The sequence below is a fragment of the Pristiophorus japonicus genome, chromosome 13 (assembly GCF_044704955.1).
Source record: "Pristiophorus japonicus isolate sPriJap1 chromosome 13, sPriJap1.hap1, whole genome shotgun sequence".
Classification (NCBI taxonomy): Eukaryota; Metazoa; Chordata; class Chondrichthyes; family Pristiophoridae; genus Pristiophorus; species Pristiophorus japonicus.
In genome coordinates this window covers 155,376,666-155,397,690 of record NC_091989.1, presented here as the reverse complement: position 1 = coordinate 155,397,690, position 21,025 = coordinate 155,376,666, and the positions used below count along the sequence as shown (strand labels likewise).

The 21,025-nt window shown below is 42.8% G+C and overlaps 1 protein-coding gene across 4 annotated transcripts in view; it reads left to right on the top strand.

Annotated features, from left to right (window-relative positions):
• piezo1 (piezo type mechanosensitive ion channel component 1 (Er blood group)) overlaps nt 1-21,025 on the top strand; it is a 416,932-nt gene that overhangs the window by 267,006 nt on the left and 128,901 nt on the right. For 3 of the 4 annotated variants that reach the window (XM_070898186.1, XM_070898184.1, XM_070898183.1), the window contains exons 8-10: nt 13,347-13,515; nt 17,584-17,676; nt 18,565-18,661. In XM_070898186.1, the coding sequence (XP_070754287.1) occupies nt 13,347-13,515; nt 17,584-17,676; nt 18,565-18,661 (359 nt within the window). The remainder of the gene's footprint in view (nt 1-13,346; nt 13,516-17,583; nt 17,677-18,564; nt 18,662-21,025) is intronic. The other variant, XM_070898185.1, reaches the window with a different exon arrangement.

Below are 21,025 nucleotides of genomic sequence, written 5' to 3'. Positions count from 1 at the left end.
GATATTTCCACTGATAGGGGAGACTAGAACTAGAGGGCACGATCTTAGAATAAAACATTTAAAACAGAGATGAGGAGAAATTTCTTCTCCCAGAGGGTTGTAAATCTGTGGAAGTCGCTGCCTCAGAGAGCTGTGGACGCTGGGACATTGAATAAATTTAAGACAGAAAGAGACAGTTTCTTAAACGATAAGGGGATAACGGGTTATGTTGCGGGCAGAAAAGTGGAGCTGAGTCCATGATCAGATCAGCCATGATATTGAATGGCGGAGCAGGCTCGAGGGGCCGTATGGCCCACTCCTGTTCCTATTTCTTATGTTCTTATGTACCCAGTGGACCACATGGAACCTTGGTGTGACACTCAAGAGCGAACAGCAAGCCAGCTAGATTGAAGATATACGTGCATTAAACTTTCCAAGTTTTGCTGCCATGATCATATGCCACAGAATCCCTCTGAGATCAATTGCTGTTTGAATTTGTCATGGTGCCCTCTCCCCCCCACCCCGCACCTCAGAACAGCACCAATGCTTGCTGTCTGCAGGCATAGATCAGAAGGATCCCAGACATATCCCCCGAATGACATTGGGTCATGGGGAGGGGAGGCATGCAAAAGAAGTGCCCATGCTCCTTCACTTGGAATTTGCCTTGACGAGCAATGGATCAAAAACACGAGGATGCCACGTTCCGTCGCAACGTTTGGTCACTCCACCACAAATGGAATTTTATTGCTTGGCTCCAGGGATATCATCATGGATTGTTTTTCTTTACACAGAAAGTTAAGGAGCACACAATGGGAAAGTCAACTTTGGATCTGGTTTGCTGTACCAAACCAGAGATGATTGAGCAAATTTAGCTTAGGTAATATCTTGAAAATGATAAAGAAATTCTTCAAAAATATATATATATTTTTTTTTAAAGAGTACAAAGACAATTTCACAAATAGCCATGTGCATAGCAGTGACAGTTCTTCAACTTGTGTGTGAATGCAGTATGATAAACTTCTCATGACTACCCGCAGCTAGTAGAAACATAAGTGCTGAATCCATAAATGTGTAGTGATGACAGTCATGGAGACGTTTGCAGCAAAGTCCAACCTGCTCAAATGACTGAAGGAGAAAGTATGATGGTAAATAGCATCCATGAGGCACCAAAAGGGGTAAAGTAGGTGGATGAAATGATCTGGAACTAAATACATTCAATAAGAGGTGAGACGGTTATCAATAGGCTATGAATATCTCCATGCTATCCTGGCGGACTCTGCCAAAAAGTCATGCATTCAAAATAAACAATGTGAAGTGGCTGAACAACTTTGGATTGTTTCATCCATTCTTAAATTTGAATATGTAAAATATTCCTTCTGAGATCAATTGTAATTAAGGGATGAATTAATTCAGAAGCATTTCCCAGAAAAACAAGCCATATTTAAATATGTTTTAAAATTCAACACGTATATCGAATTGAACTATTTGTTTGCACACCTGCATGATGGAAATGTTATTGTCTATCTTTGAACAATTCACTCCTTGATATTTTCACCACTTTTGGTATCATGCAATACCTGAAATGACAGGCAGTGCTTATTACCGTGTCAGATTTTCAAATTATCTCTCCTTGAGATGGGATGCTGTCTATATAGATAGCCAACTGGCTGAAAACTCATTAAACTAATAACATGCTGAGTAAGTAAGAAGCAGAATTTTATGCTGCCACTGGAATGTGAACTGTCTGACATGAAGCTTATACTCAGTAATAGAAATTTGATGCCGTAAGCATTTTACTACTGGAGCGTAGTAAATTCAGTGTTAATACAGCATGTTTCAGAATGCCACACAAAATTGAGCCATTTGAACTTTGGCCTTGCAATGTGTACTGGCGATTGACAGTTTTTTTACCAACTAATCTTCTCTCCTTCCTTCTCCAGAAAGCATTGCTGATTGGAAACTCAAATAGTACGAGATTTGCAGGCACTTGCCTGACATGGGGATATGGCCAATTAGAGTCCATGCTTGTCATATGATGGGTGATGGTCAACATGGGTTTCATGTAGTCGGCAGGCTAGGGGTCAAAGAAAAGGTGAATGGCTGAGGAATAACAACATTTGGTAAAAGGCTGCAATGTTTTAGGTTAACACAAAAAGGCTGTGGGGGTAAAGAGTGAGACGCAGAACAAAAGAAGTGGAGAATGTAGGGGATAGAGAGTACTGTGAAAGGGATGGAAAAGGAGGCTGAGAGAGATTAATGTGGAGATGAGTTCGGAAAGGAAGTGAAAGACAGAGAAAAGTGAGGCAGATCGGCATTTTTAAAAAGCGACAGGGATGATCCTGGAGAGAGGGGTGAAAAGGGATGTAGGAAGTGTTATGTATTTAACCCTTTGCAACCTGTATTACACTACCACCTATTGGAGTCCCAAGGGATCCCAGCATCCCTTAGGAGCACGGTATATAAACAGGCCACCCACGAGGTACCTGCACTCTGGAGTCTCATTAAAGGAGCTAAGGTCACACTTGCTCATTGTACACAGTACTCAGTTTCATCCTTTATTATGAGCTTATCAGGAAGGAAGCAGCAAAAAGAAAGGGGATAAGATTAGACAAGGACAAGAGATGAGAAAGTGGAATATTGAGGGAGAAATGGAGATGGTGGTGAGAGTTTCTATTGAGAAAGAAATGAGATGTAAATAAGCTCAGAGGGAGATTTTAACTGCTGGCAGAGAACGGGCGGGCAGTGGGTAGTCCAGCTGTCCATTTGTGCCAGCAGAGGACCGAGCCATTTAGAGGCCCAGACCTCATTTCCATGCCATTGGTGAGCTGCATCCCCCAAACAGACATCTTGCTCAAGGCCAGTGCAATATCAGGCTGCTTGGAATCTGAGGGGGCCGGCAGACAGGTAGCCCCGGGGGATTGGGAAGCAAGTCCAGGCATGTAGTGAATCTGGCCGGGTGTCAGGCAGGATTCCCTGAAGTTTTATTTAAATGAGGCTCTACCATTAAGATTGGTAGGGTCTCCATCCCCAAACTGTCCAGGTGTGCTGCCGGGCTCAAGTACAATGTTCCCCCAGACCCCCCTCGCCATCCTGTAAAAACCGAGGCCTCTGACTTTTATTTTCACTGCTCCTTAGTCCAGAAGCACTGAGCCCAATTAGAGCTTCTCAACTGCTGGCCGGCTAAGAGATCAGTTAACAGCATACAACAGAAATTAAGTCTGGGTTCTAATCTGTAATTTGGTACATTTCTGCACAGGAGTAGTACCTCTTTTGCATCCAACTTTTCCTCACATGGAAATCTTTAATTTCAGCTGGGCAGTTGGCATCTAGTTGAGGTGAAGTATTTCCATACTGGAGAGACATAATTAAAGAGTGAGTCACTCTTGGCTGCTCTTATGCACCTCTAGGGCCTGGTAATACTGTGGTATGAACATATCATGGGAGCAGATCACCTGTCTTTGTCTTTGTGACTGCAAAATGATACATAGGGCGGCCTAAAGAGGATTTTACCAATACCTGTGGAAAGAGTGTTTGTTAACCATCTTTCCATAAATGCTGATTCACCAGTTACTGCCTGTAGTACATTAGATTTCTGTATGTCACGTAGTTTTTTCTTTTGCCACAGAGAATTGAGTTTATTGGCAGCACACAATACCTGACAGTGCCTTGAGATACACTTTTATCTCTTAGAAGTGCCATTTTTACATCTTGATAATAAATAAATGCTAGTTTGTCGCTGCCATCTTTTCTTTGAAGAATTAACTTCATGCAATGTAGATACAGTACTATCATATCAGTAATCATGACATGTCTTAGCTCTAAAACAGACTTGTTTGCAAGAACTAAACAAAACAGATGCACTGCTTTGAGTGCTGTTGAGGGGGATGACTCATCAGGGGAGGGCAGCAGCAGCCAAGTTCATGGCACCGTGGCTGCCTCTGTTGAACAGGAGGGGAGGAAAAAGAGTGGGAGAGCGATAGTGATAGGGGATTCAATTGTAAGGGGAATAGATAGGCGTTTCTGCGGCCGCAACCGAGACTCCATGATGGTATGTTGCCTCCCTGGTGCAAGGGTCAAGGATGTCTCTGAGCGGGTGCAGGACATTCTAAAAAAGGAGGGAGAACAGCCAGTTGTCATGGTGCACATTGGTACCAACGACATAGGTAAAAAAAGGGATGAGGTCCTACGAAACGAATTTAAGGAGCTAGGAGCTAAATTTAAAAAGTAGGACCTCAAAAGTAGTAATCTCGGGATTGCTACCAGTGCCACGTGCTAGTCAGAGTAGGAATCGCAGGATAGCGCAGATGAATACATGGCTTGAGCAGTGGTGCAGCAGGGAGGGATTCAAATTCCTGGGGCATTGGAACCGGTTCTGGGGGAGGTGGGACCAGTACAAAGCGGACGGTCTGCACCTGGGCAGGACCGGAACCAATGTCCTAGGGGGAGTGTTTGCTAGTGCTGTTGGGGAGGAGTTAAACTAATATGGCAGGGGGATGGGAATCAATGCAGGGAGACAGAGGGAAACAAAAAGGAGACAAAAGCAAAAGACAGAAAGGAGATGAGGAAAAGTGGAGGGCAGAGAAACCCAAGTCAAAAAACAAAAAGGGCCACTGTACAGCAAAATTCTAAAAGGACAAAGGGTGTTAAAAAAACAAGCCTGAAGGCTTTGTGTCTTAATGCAAGGAGTATCCGTAATAAGGTGGATGAATTAACTGTGCAAATAGATGTTAACAAATATGATGTGATTGGGACTACGTAGACGTGGCTCCAGGATTATCAGGGCTGGGAACTCAACATCCAGGGGTATTCAACATTCAGGAAGGATAGAATAAAAGGAAAAGGAGGTGGGGTAGCATTGCTGGTTAAAGAAGAGATTAATGCAATATTTAGAATGGACATTAGCTTGGATGATGTGGAATCTATATGGGTAGAACTACAGAACACCAAAGAGCAAAAAACGTTAGTGGGAGTTGTGTACAGACCTCCAAACAGTAGTAGTAATGTTGGGGAGGGCATCAAACAGGAAATTAGGGGTGCATGCCAAAAAGGGTGCAGCAGTTATAATGGGTGACTTTAATATGCACATAGATTGGGCTAACCAAACTGGAAGCAATACGGTGGAGGAGGATTTCCTGGAGTGCATAAGGGATGGTTTTCTAGACCAATATGTCGAGGAACCAACTAGAGGGGAGGCCATCTTAGACTGGGTGTTGTGTAATGAGAGAGGATTAATTAGCAATACCATTGTGCGAGGCCCCTTGGGGAAGAGTGACCATAATATGGTGGAATTCTGCATTAGGATGGAGAATGAAACAGTTAATTCAGAGACCATGGTCCAGAACTTAAAGAAGGGTAACTTTGAAGGTACGAGGCGTGAATTAGCTAGGATTGATTGGCGAATGATACTTAAGGGGTTGACTATGGATGGGCAATGGCAGACATTTAGAGACCGCATGGATGAACTACAACAATTGTACTTTCCTGTCTATCATAAAAATAAAAAAGGGAAGGTGGATCAACCGTGGCTATCAAGGGAAATCAGGGATAGTATTAAAGCCAAGGAAGTGGCATACAAATTGGCCAGAAATAGCAGTGAACCCGGAGACTGGGAGAAATTTAGAACTCAGCAGAGGAGGACAAAGGGTTTGATTAGGGCAGGGAAAATGGAGTACGAGAAGAAGCTTGCAGGGAACATTAAGACGGATTGCAAAAGTTTCTATAGATATGTAAAGAGAAAAAGGTTAGTAAAGACAAACTTGGGTCCCCTGCAGTCAGAATCAGGGGAAGTCATAACGGGGAACAAAGAAATGGCGGACCAATTGAACAAGTACTTTGGTTCGGTATTCACTAAGGAGGACACTAACAACCTTCCGGATATAAGAGGGGTCAGAGGGTCTAGTAAGGAGGAGGAACTGAGGGAAATCCTTATTAGCCGGGAAATTGTGTTGGGGAAATTGATGGGATTGAAGGCCGATAAATCCCCAGGGCCTGATGGATTGCATCCCAGAGTACTTAAGGAGGTGGCCTTGGAAATAGCGGATGCATTGACAGTCATTTTCCAACATTCCATTGACTCTGGATCAGTTCCTATCGAGTGGAGGGTAGCCAATGTAACCCCACTTTTTAAAAAAGGAGGGAGAGAGAAAACAGGGAATTATAGACCGGTAAGCCTGACATCGGTAGTGGATAAGATGACGGAATCAATTATTAAGGATGTCATAGCAGCGCATTTGGAAAGAGGTGACATGATAGGTCCAGGTCAACATAGATTTGTGAAAGGGAAATCATGCTTGACAAATCTTCAAGAATTTTTTGAGGATGTTTCCAGTAGAGTGGACAAGGGAGAACCAGTTGATGTGGTATATTTGGACTTTCAGAAGGCTTTCGACAAGGTCCCACACAAAAGATTAATGTGCAAAGTTAAAGCACATGGGATTGGGGATAGTGTGCTGACATGGATTGAGAACTGGTTGTCAGACAGGAAGCAAAGAGTAGGAGTAAATGGGTACTTTTCAGAATGGCAGGCGGTGACTAGTGAGGTACCGCAAGGTTCTGTGCTGGGGCCCCAGCTGTTTACACTGTACATTAATGATTTAGACGAGGGGATTAAATGTAATATCTCCAAATTTGCGGATGACACTAAGTTAGGTGGCAGTGTGAGCTGCGAGGAGGATGCTATGAGGCTGCAGAGCGACTTGAATAGGTTAGGTGAGTGGGCAAATGCATGGCAGATGAAGTATAATGTGGATAAATGTGAGGTTATCCACTTTGGTGGTAAAAACAGAGAGACAGACTATTATCTGAATGGTGACAGATTAGGAAAAGGGGAGGTGCAACGAGACCTGGGTGTCATGGTACATCAGTCATTGAAGGTTGACATGCAGGTACAGCAGGCGGTTAAGAAAGCAAATGGCATGTTGGCCTTCATAGCAAGGGGATTTGAGTACAGGGGCAGCGAGGTGTTGCTACAGTTGTACAGGGCATTGGTGAGGCCACACCTGGAGTATTGTGTACAGTTTTGGTCTCCTAACCTGAGGAAGGACATTCTTGCTATTGAGGGAGTGCAGCGAAGGTTCACCAGACTGATTCCCGGGATGGCGGGACTGACCTATCAAGAAAGACTGGCTTGTATTCACTGGAGTTCAGAAGAATGAGAGGGGACCTCATAGAAACGTTTAAAATTCTAATGGGTTTAGACAGGTTAGACGCAGGAAGAATGTTCCCAATGTTGGGGAAATCCAGAACCAGGGGACACAGTCTAAGGATAAGGGGTAAGCCATTTAGGACCGAGATGAGGAGGAACTTCTTCACCCAGAGAGTGGTGAACCTGTGGAATTCTCTACCACAGAAAGTTGTTGAGGCCAATTCACTAAATATATTCAAAAAAGAGTTAGATGTAGTCCTTACTACTAAGGGGATCAAGGGGTATGGTGAGAAAGCAGGAATGGGGTACTGAAGTTGCATGTTCAGCCATGAACTCATTGAATGGCGGTGCAGGCTAGAAGGGCCGAATGGCCTACTCCTGCACCTATTTTTTATGTTTCTATGTTTAAGTATTTGGTGACTTTTACAACAGAGCTCCTGCAGAGCAGTTCCAGAAACTTTGTTTACACTGGCATTCCAGAAGCAATCCCTGACTGATTCTCTTAAAGTGGAAATGCATTCTCATCACTGATCTGGAGGTCACTGTTTCTCCCAGACCTTACAATTAACAGACTTCTTGGAAATGTGTTCCGGCCAGTTTCCATGTCTGTTAGCTGTATGATCTCTAGTTCCTGTTGATCTGCCGCATACTTTATACAAGAGCAATAAAACATGGAAGACTGGTCCTTCTGTGCTGTAAGTTGTATAATTCTATGAATATTAGATTGATGATTTATTGAACTCAATTCGCATTTTATGATTAATAACAGCACGAGGATGTGCAGACTGCCTGGCTATCACCTAGGCCTAGGGCACATTTACTTTATTACTCTATACGTGATTCACTTTTTTCTGCTAGGGAACATTTTGAGTTGGACAATATTGTTAAAATCACTGTGCATATTTGCTACATAACTTAATTTGAAATGGATAGTAGGGGACAAAATATCTAGCTTTCAAGCTGGAATGTATTCTTTTCCTCCTGTATGGTTCAGAAACGTGGACCATGTACAGTAGATACCTCAAGTCGCTGGAGAAATGCCACCAACAATGTCTCCGCAAGATCCTGCAAATCCCCTGGGAGGACAGATGCACCAACATTAGTGTCCTCGTCCAGGCCAACATCCCCAGCATTGAAGCACTGACCACACTTGATCAGCTCCGCTGAGCAGGCCACATAGTTCACATGCCAGACACGAGACTCCCAAAGCAAGCGCCTCTACTCTGAACTCATCCACGGCAAACGAGCCAAAGGTGGGCACGGAAACATTACAAGGACACCCTCAAAGCCTCCCTGATAAAGTGCAACATTCCCACTGACACCTGGGAGTCCCTGGCCAAAGACCACCCTAAGTGGAGGAAGTGCATCCGGGAGGGTGCTGAGCTCCATGAGTCTTGTCGACGAGAGCATGCAGAAATCAAGCACAGGCAGCGGAAAGTGCGTGCGGCAAACCAGACTCCCCGCCCACCCTTTCCTTCAACCTCTGTCTGTCCCACCTGTGACAGAAACTATGGTTCTCGTATTGGACTGTACAGTCACCTAAGAACTCATGCTAAGAGTGGAAGCAAGTCTTCCTCGATTCCGAGGGACTGTCTATGATGATGATGATGATGATTCTTTTCAATAGTGCCATCCTGTGACTCATTCTGAAATTAATCACTGATACCTCCCCGTGAACGTATTTACATTCCAGGGCCAGAACATTCTTTCTTTCCCTTACCTTCTGAACAATTCCATACAGAGACATTGATAATTGGAGAAAATGATAAGACAGTAAACATACCAAGAGGATTTAGATCACATTATAGATCATGAGTGAATCTTAAACAGTTTATAATTGTTATGTATCCCATGATAGAGATTATTGCCTCGATGTCATTTTCTTGCACCATTATTGTTTTATAATATGTATCTGGTAGAGTTTATAGGCTCGGCTTATTCCATTTCAGCTTCACTATTTTGTTTGCTGGCTGCTCATGTTATGCGGATATTCATGGCTAGTACATTTTGCACAAATGATGCATAGTCTATGCAGTGGCTCTTGAAGGACCCCTTTTCAAATTGATTAGTAATCACAGATCCCCAAAGGACCGCTTTTTAAACTGATTAGTAATCACGGACCCCCCATCTAAATTATAATACTCATAATATGAAAGTGCTGCATGTAAAGAGTGTTTTAATAATGCTTTTAAGAAAACAGGTATTTACTTACAGCTTTCAGTGAGATGGGTGTGCCTGCTTCTCACACCAATTCTGGGTACTCCAAAGCAACAGATAGCCACTGAGTGCTGGTCAATTTTTAGATCCGTCAGCAGGCCAAGGTGAGTGAGGACACCAGCACCATGCACATGCTGGGATGTTGCTGGAAGCCCGACTCACTCCATACTGTCCCACTGACATGTTCTGTAACAGCTGCATTGTAGAACTGTACGTGTTTGCATGAGCATGTTCAGTCACATGTTTGAAGTGCCCTGCACGTGCCTGGAGGATGGCACAGGGTCATGGCTCCAGGGAGAGGAACCGGCTCGACTGGCTCGTTGCAAAGTGAGTGAGAGCTGTGGGCCTCTGTGAGGAGGCGGGCTCAGCCATTGACCATAACGGGCATGAACTGAATCAGTGCCGGTTCTATAGAGAGGAGCAAACTTGAACTTGCCTCCGGCCACCTCCAGTTGCGGACCCCCTGAAATGTCTCTGGACCCCCAGGGGTCTGTGGACCCCAGTGTCTGAAACACTGATCTACGCTGTACAATTAAATATTGTGGGGTGTTCATTGCAAGTTATTGAATGATGATCAACAGTTAGATATCAGGAAATAATATATTAGAATCTCTGTAAAATGGCTATTCCTTTCTTGGAAAATGCAAGTGATTTTTCTGTAAGTTTATGCTTTTAGCCTTTTATGATGTAAACAGTTACTTGAAAAATAAAACAGCTGACACATGTTTGCTTTGTAATAGTTCCAGTTGCATACAGTACTGCAAAGCCTCATGGTTCCACGTCCAATTCATAAAATGCTTTATCAAGGAGACCCCTGACTCCGTGACCTGGAGTGTACCTTTACTTGATCAATGTTTAGGAAATTTGGTATGAGCTCAGGTTTGATGACTTTTTTTATTCATTCATGGGATGTGGCCATCACTGGCAAAGCCAGCATTTATTTCCCATCCCTAATTACCCTTGAGAGAGTGGTGGTGAGCAGCCGCCTTGAAGCGTGCAGTCCGTGTGGTGAAGGTACTCCCACAGTGCTTTTAAGGAGGGAGTTCCAGGATTTTGACCTAGCGACCATGAAGGATTTATTTCCAAGTCAGGATGGTGTGTGACTTGGAGGTGATGGTGTTCCCATGCACTTGCTGCCCTTGTCCTTCCAGGTGGTAGAGGTTGTGGGTTTGGGAGGTGCTGTTGAAGAAGCTTTGGCAAGTTGCTGCAGTGCATCTTGTAGGTGGTACACACTGCAGCCACGGTGCGCCGGTGGTGAAGGGAGTGAATGTTTGAGGTGATGGATGGGGTGCTAATTAAGCAATTGATGCCGATTGATTACCATGATTAGTCAACAACTCCATTATCATTGTATTATGCAATTCCAGGATGCTAGAAGGCGAACTAGATGAACCCTGATCTTTTTTTTCATCTAGCAATTCTTATGTTCTTATTTATCTCTCTTTGTAAGATAAGTCATTGTGTCACCTATGCTAAACTGCAATGCAAATTGGGCACAGGGTCCCAGGATATTAATCTTTACATGTCAGTGTTTTGCTGACTGTCCATTGAATATTTCCTGATGGTTTCAAACAGTTCTATTTTATCAGACAAACTGGAAAGTATATATTTTCAGATGATCAGGGAAAAGGAAATCTAAATATATGCCTCTTACACGCAAAAAGAGCAATCAAACATTGTGTGCAAGCACCCTCACCTCTCCTCCAAGAGTCTGTATTTGAATTGAAAGGCTTGTTTTTCCCCTCAGGCACCAGGCTATATATAATGTCAGTGTTCTGTTGGTTCTTGTTTTGATCATGATTTTGTATCAAAACAAGCCAGGCCATTTTCTTTGAGTGTATCTGGCTTTTAACCCCATATGTATTGTGAGAAACAGAAAAATAGCAGTGCCATGATAGGTCATCGACAAAATGGCTTCATTCTTGAGTAGAGTTTTTTATTTGACTTCAGTTCTACCACGTGCAGTATCCTACCTTTTGGTACACATATTTGACATGTATAGTTGACACAAAAAGTTGAAATCAAGTAATTCTACTAAGGAAGATAAATCTTTTATCCTTGGGAAAGAAATTTAGAGAAGGTATGATCCTAGTTTTTAAAATAACGAAGGGAAATTGCTACATTGAGAGGATACTTTTTGCGGATACATCATTATTAGCTAAGCTTGGCTAAGCTTTAGCATTGTCTACTGATGGAATAGATTGCCACCTAGTGTGGAAAATACATCTGAAGCATGAAAAGAAATGGGATTGATTTATGATTTGGCAGAAATTGGAAGGATACAGGTTGAGAGAGAGAGAGAGAGAGTTAAGTGTTCAAATTGGGACCTGGTTAAAGGAATAGTGTTGGATAGGGAGCTGGGGCCAGATACATGTGTCAAAATCAGTGAGTTGGCTACACATGATTATGCAGGGATATGAGCTCTCTCATGCATAAAAAATGAAGGATCACTTCAGCTTCCAAACAAGAATTGAGAACCACTTACAAAAATACCAGACCCCGAGATATAAAAACTTCAGCTCCTAGTTCCCAGGCTTGGACAACTGGGAGGGGCTAATTCATGGTTGGCGCAAAAAAGCTGCTCTCAGGTCAAAATCCACCATTGGACAGTGGCCCTTTTCTGTCCTCCAAGCCTGGATAGTTTAAAAAGCTCAAGTTGATGTCAGATTTTCATGTCAGATTTTCACATCAGTGTGCAATGAAGAAATGAGAAAATTAGCTTATAAGCTTCATTTTGGTCAATTGATAGTGCTTGTCTAAGGACAGTTTTGTTCTATGGGCTCAGGAACTGGTTTGAAATTGTCCAAATTCATATCATGTGAACTCTGAGCTGGCCGAATTTGATTAGTTTGGATTCAATTCAAATCCCACCCCAGAGGTAGCAGTTCAGTGAACCTCCCAGTACTCTGTGAAAGAGTAAAGTGAATGTATTGTGATCTTACTAAAATGGCTTATTCTGGTATTTTTTATCAGAATAGCAAAAGTCTGTGTATATTTGCATCTTTTGAGGTGTATCGCTCAGCTGAAACACACTATTGTTTGGAGTGGCAGAGTGCAACATTTTTCCTTCTATGATTACTTACCCTGTCTTAAGTTTCTGCTACCCATTCCCTCAGATTCTGGTATTCAACACACATTCAAGGACAAAGTCACTGCGTAGTATAAGCATGAGATGCCTTTTAAGCTTTAAAAAATAAATATTGGCCTAGAAATTGCGGCCAGAGGCATACCTCCGGAGTTCGCCTCCGACCCGTGAAACAATTACGAAAGTACCTCCTGGCGCCCAGGCTTCGAAAAGTTACGGGTCTCAGGCCTCGAGGCAAAGAGCAGTGTAATGGCCCAGGAATCGCAGGGGCGCAGGCAGTTCGGAAGTGTTCCTGGGATCACGTGGGCCTGGTTCTCCAATGACAAAGGAGAATTCCATTGCAATCATTTACAAAGGGAATCCTGTAATGATATGCAATGGAATACCAAATCTAATAATTATACATTGTATAGAATTGCAATTTTATTCATCGTTCCTTCATTGCACAACCTCAATAAAAATTAAATTTTTTGATTTTATATATCAAGACTGTAATCCGGGTTAATATTTGCGTAACCTCATTTAATAACATGTATGTGCATAATTTTGAATATGTGAATGTTTAATTTAAGCCTTAGATATCCCCTGTTTGCATCAACTGTAAAACTTGCGAGAGCAATTGCTGGCCAGTCACTGGAGAAAGAGCCCAGCTCTTCGCCAGCGATTGCTTTGTTGGACCCCCTCCACGAATGGCCTGTCATCGCGTACATCGACAGGCCCCAAGTTTCAGGTTTCGCACATGCGCATGCAGAAATCTGGAACTTGAGGGGCATTTCAAAGGGAATACGACAGTGTACTCTGTCACAGACACTGCAATTCTTGGCTTTTTTTGGCAATATTCTGTATCTCTAGATTGGCTGCTGTTTAATTAGTAGCATTTAATCAGTTATGGTATAATAATTTAAATCCTTCTGTTTTCAGATTATTTGGCCTAAAGGATATTATCCATTCAAACTGCAGCAATCCTCAAGAGCTTGTCCTCAATGTGAATCATGCATGGCCTGCCTACGCAAATCCCGCGATCCTACTGCTACTTTATTATATTGTAGCATCACTCCTGAAGCTGAAGAAAAAAACATCTGGCCAGACAGTAAGTGTAAACTGATTAGCATTCTAGCATCATGCATTGGCAGTCAAACAGCAGTAGCTGAATATCAATATTCTTTACTCTTTGCGGTTTGGTGTTGCTCTTGTTGCATGTAGATAATAGAAATTCTGCTGAAAACCGCACCAGCTTTGATGGCAGTACTACAAAATAAATGAGGTGGAATTGCCGCCTGTTGAGCTGTCAAAGCCCAACCTCTCACTTTTTTCCCCCTTGTATGAATGGATGTGATTGGTGCCTTGGAAGGCAACAACTCCCTGGTGACAATACGGGACAAGAAGGTCCCACATTTGATCCACTGCGTGCTGATTAACGTGGGTGGGTGGGGGTCACACTTGGTCTCTGTTCTCTAGGTGATACTAAATTAAGCCGACTTGGCAGCAGAGCTGGATGATAGTGGTGGGGCAGACATTCCTGAAATGGGATTTTTACATCTCTTTGACACCATTTGTGCATCCACACCTCTTTAAAGCAATTGTTATTGGTAGGACAAATGCTTTATTTGCAGCAGCTGTGGAAAGATCAGGAATTTGATCTCCTGTCTCTCTCTCCATTGTGGTAGATCTTTCCTTATTACTGAGGAAGGTTTGTGCAGGTCAGAGATCAGGAAACTGAGTTATCAGCATACCTGTAGCCAGTGGTGATGACTCTGCTGTGCTCAGAGAAGCCTGAGAAAACCACCTTCTGAGGTTGTTCTCCACTCCTCATTGACTTCAATATTGCTGCCTCCTGTGCTGGAATGTCATGGGGCCATAACATTTTGTTTCTAGTGACTAATGGTGCTGGAACTCGTCGTTATTCATTATCCATTTCTTCATTCATATGACTGGGATGTACGGTCTTGACACAACATGTTTTTTTTAATGGTCTCTGTATTGCTGTACACACCCTCAAGAAACAAACTTTGTTGTTTGTGGTTACGGTCCAATCAGTTATATTCTTGTGACGATTTGTCCATGCAGAATGGTAGAGGATCTTTTTTCGAACACTCAGCGGTGATAGGATTGGGAGAGATACAAAGTAATCTACAAATTTCCCCTTCCACATGCCCCCCACCCCCCACCCCTGTCCCCATAACTCACCGTAACCAGTAAAGAGGGTTATTCTGAGAAGATTCATAAGAAAAGATTTTTTAAGAACAAGAAAAGGTAGTTGGGCTCAACAACCTTTTCATACTCCAAAATAAAAAGAGCCTTTTTTGCTCATTTTTGTGATGCTGGGTGATACATTCCTATTAGAAGAGGAAATGGCTAAGTAATGTCAGACAAAGATTGCAAAGTATCCATGATGTCACTGGTAGATAGCCATGTAAAATGTGACTGTCAGAGCACCTCCTCTGCCCCTCCCATTGTACCCTTATATTCCATTATTTCTCCCTCTCATTCAGTCGAATCTTAGGTCAAATAGAGTTCAAATTGGCATTCCTTTTGAAAAAAATTATTTTAAGTTTGGTTCCAAAGATTGGTTAGAGGTTACAGTGAACTCACGCTAATTTAAAGTTGTTTTATGCACTAAAAAAAATCTAATTTTCCAGTCATTTGAATTATATATGCTGTTTAATATATCATTGTTTTATTACTCTGGATAGAACATGATAAATAATGAGCAGTCTCACAATTCCAGGTGGTGCACCTGTAAATGAAAAAATCAAAGTAATCTTGCATGACAAATTGGAAACAATGGGGCATTACCTAACCTTACATACAGCTCCAAGGCTACCTTAAGTGAATCTTCCATCTAAACAGAAAAAGTAGAAAGACTGGAAAAGTTAGTAGATGCCTGTTTTTAGAAACAAAAGCAACCAACTTCATTGTTGAAGACAGCCTCACCTCCGCCGCTCTCCATTGAGCAAGTGCACAGCCCCAGTTTCCCCTTAAATTAGTTTTCTTCCCTTGCCCCGATTTCCCCCCAAGACAAAATTGCGAAGAAGTGTTATCAAAAGTTTGTGGTAGATGATCGCTGGAAGACAGCGAGTCTAATTAAGCAGCAATTATGTTTAGATGCTGAAACTCTGCAGAACATAAGAATATAAGAAATAGGAGCAGGAGTAGGCCATTCGTCCCTTCGAGCCTGATCTGCCATTCAATAAAGTCATGTCTGATCGTCTAACTCAACTCCACCTTCCCACACTATCCCCAGAATCAGCCGGCAAAATACTGCCCTCGGGTTCGGCCTGGCTGCCAATGGGCAGCCTGACACCCCCTCTTGGGTGCCATGCCACTGGCCCGGCCGAAACCCTCCCTGGTGGCTCAGTGGCCAAACTTTAAAAAATGATAGAATCTCTCCCCTTTAACGGAGGGGAGAGACCGTGGTGACGCACACACGCTGTGATGCACACACGCTGTGACACCCTGACTGACCCATTTTCAGCCAGTCAGCCTGGCTTTGAGTCTAAGGCCCAGCCCCATTATGATCCATTTGCTGTAGGACTTTGAAAAAATTTCAAAGTCCTGAAAATGGATCTACTTACCGCACCAGGAGTTCCAGCAGTGAGTACCACTCCAAAAATCATAGGTACGCCTGCTTTCTGGTACACCTGAATTTTGACCTCCATCACTCTTATGCTCCAATTCTTTTGTAATAAACGCTAACATACCTTTTGCTTTCTTAATTGCTTGCTGTACCTGCACGTTAACTTTCAGAAATTTATGTACAAGAATCCAGGTCCCGCTGAATACCAACATTTGTCCTACCAAAATGGATAACTTCACATTTCTCCACATTATATTCCATCTGCCATGTTCTTGTCCACTCACTGAACCTGTCTATATCCCTTTGCAGCCTCTTTGCGTTCTACTCACATCTTACTTTCCCACTAATGTTCCCGTTAAGCTGTGTGGCTGCACAGTGGTCTGGAGGTCCCACGCAGGCCGCTCACCAGCTTTTAAATGCAACAACCACGCAAGCGCAGAAATGTGAATGGGCCGCGCAGACAGTTAAAGGGGCCACACAGCCCATTAAAGGGGCCGCACACCACAAAAAAAATTAGAGGGAACATCGTTTCCCACCTAACTTTGTAAGTATCGTCACCAAACTTGGATGCATTACACTCAATGTACTCAATGAGAGAAAATGAGGATACAGATAGAGGATAAGGGGAGGGAGAGGAAGAGTTAGAAAAAGGGTTGATGAGGGAGTGCAGTCGGGTGAAGGATAGGGATTGGAATGGAGGTGGAAGGTGAGGAGAAAAAGGAATGTGAGGAGAGAAGGGAAGGACAAAAGGGGAGAAGAGGGAAGAGAAGTCAGGTGGCGGACCATCTAGGTTTGCTGGAGCATGAAGCCAGGGAGATTTTATCTTCCAAGTTTCATTTTCATGCCCCAACACTGACACCCGCCCAAAGTCAACAGGAATGACATCATTGCCAACGAGCGGGATTCGGAATTTCCAGTCCAACATTTCCCAATCTTTAGGTGGAAATGGATCCCAATCCCGGCAAGGTAAGTACAAATTGTGTGGAGGCTGGTGGAACTGGGCACAAGTCTGTGATCAGGATAGGGTGGGGAAGCCCACTCTATCTTTGTGGAACTAGGAGCACTCCTAGGGTTAGGGTTAGGGACCTTTTAAAAATTCAAAAAGAAGTCACCCACCTGGGCCTCCTGTGGCCAGGGTCCTTGCTGCCGCCAACTTTTACTGGCGGGTTCGAGACTGAGTGGGCCTTAGTTGGGATCATGGTTAAAATGGTGTGCGTGTCCTGATGACATCATTGGACACTGCCATTTCAATTAGACCCCACTCCACTGGCGTGGTTGTCCTTTACATGCCTGAATTCAGGCAGGTAAAAATAGTGGGGGACAGTAACTTGTTGGGAATACCTGTACAACTCTTCCCCCACCCCAGTGCCATCTTAACCACTTGCCTGCACTGTATCAAACAATTAAAGTCAGCCATATAGGCTTCATTGTATGAATGCAGGCACTTTCTATGTATTAACTCACCCTTCACCCATTCCGCTAATAGTCTAGATTCAACAATGTATTAGATAAATAATAATGACAGTTATCAATGAGTGTGAGCAGGTTGCTGTGAACATCTTTACTTTTGTACCTTTTCAGCAGGATGTACCACAGAAAAATGGTGAAGAAGTTGAACTGACAAACCTGGAGCCTTGGTCAACGAAACAGGATGAATCTGAAGATGAAGCTAAAGTGAGTAATGCTAAGCAAATATTGTTCTCTAAAATTGCCATTAAATATAAACCAGAAATAGACTAGGTTCCTTCGGGTGCCACCGAGTGACTAACTTCAGAGGTTGATAGCCAGTGTGAAAGGTCCATAACTGACCAGTTCCTGGACTGTTTGTTTCTCAATTGAGTTGCTCAATTATTGTAATCTGAGGACATCCATTCCTATAAAGCGAGAAGAAAGTTAGAATTTTTGAAGCTTTGACCGAATAAAAGATCCAGCAGTTGCTGCAATAAGGAATTTCTTAGTCTGCATAGAAGTAACCATGGCCATGGTGAGTGGAAGTCTGAGGCTGGTATATTTAGCAAAAAGTAGAAGATTAAGAACCATCGATAGTATTTTTTTTGAGAGTTGCATTTTTATATTACCTCTGCTTTTCCTTTTTGTGCCATACACTATTTACTTGTTGAGATGTTGGGCAAACACCTTGTTTCCAGGTCTCTACTAGTGCCACTTTGCAACTGGTCACTTGAAGGTATTGCAGTGCATCCTCTGATTTTGTAAAAGCAACATTAATGCAGATGCTGATGAAAGACCATCGACCTGAAACGCTAAGTCTCTTTCTCTCTTCACAGATGCTGCCTGACCTGCTGAGTATTTCCAGCATTTCCTGTTTTTTCGCTGATTTTTGTAATTTTGTTTTTCCTTCACTGTGGGGAATGTGCCATATATGTGTGTGCCACCTCCTCTGACTCGGTGGCTGAGGTCAGGAGCTCAGTATGTGGGAACATGGTCACTGGTATATATTTTGCCAGTTGGTGCCAGTCAATACGTGCATACTCCAGTATGCCGCAGTACAATGCTACTAGATGTCATTGATTACTAACCTACACTGTTTATGCTGTTTTCTAGCCGATGCTGCAACCTGCCAATGGTGAACATGGTGAAGGAGACAGTTACACAATACATACAATTAGTGGATCAGCCCAACCAGAGGCAGTTGAATCTAGTAAGTTAGAATTTGGCATTAAACACAAGTGATGCTGACCTGACTATTATGGAACAAAAAGTTTAGCAACAGGCATGGGTACCTTGCTTTTGTTTTCAGCTAGTCATGTATTTCAGTGAATGTTGTGCTCCTTAAGGAATTTATTTTAGTTATAAGTATGAAGTACTGCACATAGGCGTATTGGTAGACTTGGTATTTGCCTGTAGGTTTGGTGCAACATATGCGTGCACATAGTGAGAGAGTGCAGGAGCTAATATTTTATATGCTTTTCTCCCCCACCCCCCTACCTTATATTTTTAGCTCAAATATAGGGTGCTGGGAACAGAAGCAATAAGATAAGTCAGGTTGGGAAGCTCAGCAAGAAGAGAGCAGTTGTGGGGAGCACAAGCGGCCCTATTATTGGCAGCCACATTTCTTTTCCGCTCCTGGATTGTGACCCTGCCAACAGTACAAATGGTGGTTTCATGAACCCGTTGGTGGCTCGTGTAAACCCAGAGCAGAGTTCTAGGTCTCAGCATAAACAGCCTGCACTTTGAACAGGAATTTATTATCAAGTTTTTATGCGGTTGTGGTTCATATCACTAATGAATTGAAAGTTTTCAAAGGGATTCTTCAGGGTTTCTTGCACAATATGGATTTGTTCTTACTGGATTGTTTTATTATGGCTAATGAGTCCAAAAAATAAAGTTTCAGGCTCCCTTGGCAGAGGCCCTGAGGGCAGTCTGCTTCCTCCATGGATACTAAAACTGTTGCCATACAGGTCTGGGGTGCCAAATTGAAGACTGTCTGTTTGGGCCTTCAAACAATTGGGGATGAGTTAGATCTAGGGAGCAATACATCTGTGGCTTGGCAGATGCACTGTGCACAGATGGTTGGCTAATATTGCAGATGTTCCCAGAGGCAGCTTGGAATTGACCCATGGCATAGTAATTAAAGGTGTTTGGCAAAGCAGTGCATGTGGTGGAGGTAGACTGCAGGCCCATTCAAAGCATGTGTCTTAACTCTATGATTTGTTTTGGAAAGCAAAGCCTCTGCATGTACTGCTATTCAGAACAAGTGCAGTTAGGGAGGGCTCTTGACTGTATGCTATGGTATGAGGTGGGTGGTATTTGCCTCCACGAGCCTGGTGCCACTGTTCCTCCATTCCTCCTTCAAAGAAGCAAAGATAGCTGGGGAAACCCCAATGGAAAACGCCCTTTCTGAAGCGGGCGAGGGAGCGAAATGGCAGCCCCTCAGCAAATGGCTTGAAGGCAGATTGCAAAGTAATTAGAAGCAGATCAACAAAAATAACAGCAGTACGTTTTAATAGCACCTGTAAATGTAGAACCTGGTCTCTTTTACATTTGTTTCTGCTTTCAAGTAGTAATCCAGGATATCGGTTTTATACTGGTTTTCACTAAACTTATTCTAAAACCTATAAGCACACTGATTTGTCATGATAGTTAATTGATTATTAAAATTTTCTACATTTGTGTTTTTAGTATTTTGTTTGTATAATTCAATATAATTTAGCTTTAATTTATTAGAGTTGGTGCTGAGACATAAAATGAGGCAGAAACTCTGTAAAATGGGACACAAGGTGTCACCGCTTTACTGCTTATTTGCATGTGCCACAAATGGGAGGACAATTTAAAAAGTTGTTGGACATCTGGAATAGTGTCCTATTTGTGCTGCCACCCCCTCAATTAGTGCCACAAACAGCAGCAGAACCTCTCGGCATTAGCTTCAGTGAAAGTTGTACTCAATCCTGCAGGTACTAAAGCTATTTACATGCTGTCCTGGCGGTAATGGGTCATATTACTGCCCAGGCGTAAATCTCAAAATCGGCAGGCATCCGGCATAACTGGGTCACTGTCTTTTTCCATTGGGTACCATCAAAGTTATGATGGGAGCCGGAACCTTATGAAGCACAGGCACCATTGTGGTTGATGGAATGAACAGTGGAGTCTTATAAAATGAATATTTATGAGTCATTCCGAAAAATTGGAAGTGATTCCAAAATAAATATTATCCAGACAGTAATGATTTTTCCAGTGATATTTTTCCACCATATAAATACCACCACTGAATTTTGAAAAATAGGTACTGTAGCATACAGTGGCTTTCACTAAACTTATTCTAAACCCTACAAGCACATTGATTTGTCGTGATAATTAGTTGATTATTAAAATTTTCTTCATTTGTATTTTGTTTGTATAATTCAATATAGTTTAGCTTTAATTTGTTAGAGTTGGTGCTATAATCTTTGGTACACTTGTTTTTTCATCAGTTGATTGGAATGGTCGGTAGTTCCTTGAAAAATCCTAGGTATTTTTTGGGCGGAGTGCAGCCTCTGTTCACTTGATGGTATTGTGTTATACTTGC